The 4263-nt window shown below is 29.4% G+C and overlaps 1 protein-coding gene across 1 annotated transcript; it reads left to right on the forward strand.

Moving 5' to 3' along the window:
• The first annotated feature begins 606 nt into the window (after positions 1-606).
• On the forward strand, positions 607-1789 carry LOC143258046 (uncharacterized). The gene is made up of 2 exons (XM_076517071.1): positions 607-743; positions 1029-1789. Exon 2 carries the CDS (start codon positions 1064-1066, stop codon positions 1760-1762), a length of 699 nt encoding a protein of 232 aa, XP_076373186.1. The 5' UTR covers positions 607-743; positions 1029-1063; the 3' UTR covers positions 1763-1789.
• The last annotated feature ends 2474 nt before the right edge of the window (positions 1790-4263 follow it).

A 4263-nucleotide genomic window follows, 5' to 3' on the forward strand; every position in this document is an offset into this window, starting at 1 on the left:
GGCCACATATTTTACAAAGAATAACTCACTCTAACGAACTAAACAATTTAAAACTTTTAACGCTTGTATCCTTCCAAGCATATTACATATTACGTACTGAAGTGTGCTATTTTTTAATAATATTATGATTATCTACTTATTTATATTTGTTACTTGTTTCTCATTCTCATCAACTTTGTTTTTTTAATAGTTGACGCTGATAAAAAATAAAAGTTTGTTTTTGGTTTATCTCTAGTATAGACTACGTTACGAACTATTCCATGTATAATGTAGTATCTTTCAGTTTACTGCTTGATCACATGAAACACTTACACACGTACCTTGAATATACGGTTCTTGAATGTTAGATACCAGATATTTTGTCCAAAGAAAATGTTAATCAAAAAAGATTGGGTGTTACAGAACTTTTTGGAAAGACATTGACCAGAATAAAAAACAAAAAAAAACGATCGTCAAAGAACATAATCTCCGTTTTATCTGTGTGTGTGCTTCTTGTGGCTTTTCTCAAGAACGATGTTAATGGCCGATAACGTTCAGATATTTCCAGATGTTAATGGATAATTAACATCTAGAAGTCATCGGCTTCTCATTCCAACCCAGGAATGACTAGTGACGTTGTAGACCCCGTACTATGATTGGCTTAGCGTTATCGTTTTATTTATATTATGTTTTACTCTCTCAATTTTCTTCAAGAACTGTCCTAGTAAGTTCTCTCAACTGTAAGAAAGAAGGCTGCTTCTCTTGTAAGTAAATATAAATTGCTATTCACTTTTTCTAACGTCGTTTGTTTTCTACCAACTCGTCAAGTTTTTACTTCAGTTATAAATATTGAATTTCTTCACTGTTTTATAGCTACATCGTTAGACTATTTAATGTGAATTGCTTTAGATCTTTATCTCGCGTATTTAAATAAACTGTATAAATAATATTTTACTTATTAATACAAAACTGTATAAATACACTGTTACTAACAAATAACAAAGTCTAGAAATAATATTTTACTAATAAACAACGAATTGTATTTGTAGGCTTTTACTCATAAATAACAAGCTCCAGCGAAGTCATGGCTTCATCAGATACCATTATTAACACAATCTTTGCTTCCAACCTGATGATTAAGCCCTTAACCGCTGATGATGAAGAAGATATTCGAGACTTTTTACAGTTGATATATGTGGAACAAAGGAAAACTTCTACTTCCTTCCAGTTAAGTGGAATGTTCAAAAACATCAAAATCTGGATCTTTATAGTATTCATCATTACTACAGTTTACACGTTCATATCAAGTATTATTATATCTGTTATATTAGGCATTACTTTAGGTATTACAATAGCATTAGTATCGTCACTTTTGCTATTAAGAAAGTTTCACAACAGAGCATACAACGATTATAGTCCGGATGTAATTAATCCACTTGCCTGGTCACGTGAAAATAACCACACATTCCTAGTAGGAAAAATCGGAGGTGTTCTTGTAGCAACAGCGTTACTCAAAAGAGTTTCGAGTGGAGAAAGACGTTTGGCAAGGATGTATGTGAGGAAAAATCTACGAAGTCGTGGAATAGGAAAGTTAATGGTGAAAAGATGTATAGAAATTGGTAAAGCCGAAGAGTGTAAGAAGATACAAGTTCGAATAAGTTCTTCGGATTCAAAGGCAATTAAGTTTTATTTGACCAGTGGATTCAGAGTATGTGACACTGGTGTAGTGTTTGAGCAATTTCCTTACAAGTGGTCGTATGTTGAAATGGAAATGTATCTGTAAAATAATGGAACAGTTTTACAAAACAATAACTGAAATAAATAAATATTTATATATTTAATAATAACAATGTTTATTTTTTAATTCAGTGAACTTTGTAAAATACTAAACACGTTTTGGATATCTCAGTTAAGACTTTTTTATTCTGTTTTTCTACAGTAATGAGCAAGATATTTCAAAATAATAAATGTAAGTTTAATAAAATGTAATAAATAAGCTGTAATTATAAAATAATATAAAAAAGGGAAAAAAATTAAAGATTCAACTGATAAGATGTCTTCATCATAAGAAAAAATAAACAATTGTAGGTGAAATACCAAGTTAGTTCATAAAGAATATAAGGGTTCAAATTTTAAAACAACGTTATGAATTTTAGTCTAATACCTGCTGTATTTTTGTGTTTTATCACATTATTAGTAATTCAGAAAAATCACAACAATACCAAACATTTGTTAAGAATCATAATCGTAGAAGAATATTTATTTATAAGTAAAGTAATTTGTTTTCGACTGTATCAAATAATTATTCTTCTTCACGTGGATTTGGCAATTGTTTCCGTAACATGAATAATCAGTCATTTACACTTCACGAAATGATAAAATCACCAGTTACAAACCATAGTTTTGTGATTTTCTAATATGAAACTCACTTCTCATCATTGACTAAGATACTATCTCTAGTATATATAAGTAAAATATCATTCTAACGTACAACGTATAATAAAATATTTGTTGAGAAAACTTTTAAATACACTATGCTACTATTTGCGAAAGCTTTTACTTTATAAAAGATGTCTGGCTTAGTCTTTTGTAGTTAAATAACCCACCACGAATAGTAGTTTGTAGCAAACCTCGATTTCGTACAATAAACTCATGTTTTCTCGTAACACGATATAAAATAGTTATTATACATATAGAAAATCACATATTTAACAAGCTAACTGAAACATCTAAGAAAACTTCTAAGATACCGACCTTAATCTCAATGTAATAATATCTTCTGGATATATTGTTGGAGAAGATTATTATTTAACGCAAATGAAACATAAGAGAGAAGTAATCAAAGTTCATTTATTTTAGAAACTACAAAAAACTTTTCATGCGTTTGAATTTAAACTATCTAGCCTCCATCGTACTGACATTTATATACTCCTTCCCCAGTTGTGTTAACTACAAGATATGTAATTAAAGACTTGTATATTATCACATACACATAGGTTTACTGCCTGTTATTACAGAGTATATTTTGCAACTAAAACAAACTGTACATCCACATGTTATATTTATTTTAACAAATGTTTTGTATCAGAACTAATTTATACATTTTACACTTTAGATAACTTTATCGGAAGCTAAATATTTGTTTACAACATCTGATAATTCAATAGAAAAATATTTTCTGATTCTAGGCTACATTTTCTGTCTTTGATGAAGAACACATACATTTGTCGTTTCAATATAACATATACAATTATATACATGGTCATTTAGGCACAAAAAGAATCATCAGCGCCATTCATTTTAAGTTTTGGACAATTTTTCATGATGACGAGAAACCCACTTGAACAATAAATCTATTCTAAAGTTGGCTAGTGTGGATATTAAAACTTTAACTTTGTTTTATTTTAATTGAAGTATTAATAGACATACCAGCCGTATTTAGAATACATTTCGATAATTTTTATCTTAGAGACAAAATTCCTCTCAGAGTATAATAAGCTGTTGTATTTATAAATAACATAACTGAAATATGTATGGATTACCAACACTAAATTAGCCTTCGTAGAAGTTGATGTATATTATCCTTGTTACACTTCTGTTGTTTGTGGTATTTAGTAAAGTTTACTGTAGTAAGAAGAATAAGTCATATCACACGTTTCTTCTTAAGGTAAAGTTGTCTACGTTTATGTATTAAACGATAAATTTTAATTGGTAAAGAAGAGAGACACTTTCACATTAGTTTTGTTGTCACTAATATGTTATGACGTTATACTAATGTATGTGTTACCACAACGATACTGGCTGAGCCACTTGAGGATATTTTCCTATTAAAGTTTATAAGCGAAACCTTGATCCAAGTGGAGAATTGTTATAAATTACTACAGTCAAAGCTGTCTTGATGGGTGATTATTTGGTGATTATTCGTGCTTTTGAAAATATCGTATAACATGCAGAAAACAAGAAAACAATTATGAAATACCTCTAAACTAAATGTTCTGCCCCAAAAAATATTTCACAATCGATCCACTCATTATATACACATACATGATTACACTTATTAAATATCAATAAAACCATGAATTTACTACGTATGAATATAATACAATTAACCTCTTATATGTGAAAGGCTAACCGTGTAACACTCTCTTAACAACATGTAGGGTTAGCAATTTAAACCTGCCAGTAGTTTCTACCAAGATGTTTTTTACAGAGCCTTATCACATGTTGCAGTAGCAACCGTATAAGTGTACTTGTCATTATTAGTGTACGATACAAGAGAGTTTA

The sequence above is a fragment of the Tachypleus tridentatus genome, chromosome 7 (genome assembly GCF_004210375.1).
Source record: "Tachypleus tridentatus isolate NWPU-2018 chromosome 7, ASM421037v1, whole genome shotgun sequence".
Taxonomy (NCBI): domain Eukaryota; kingdom Metazoa; phylum Arthropoda; class Merostomata; order Xiphosura; family Limulidae; genus Tachypleus; species Tachypleus tridentatus.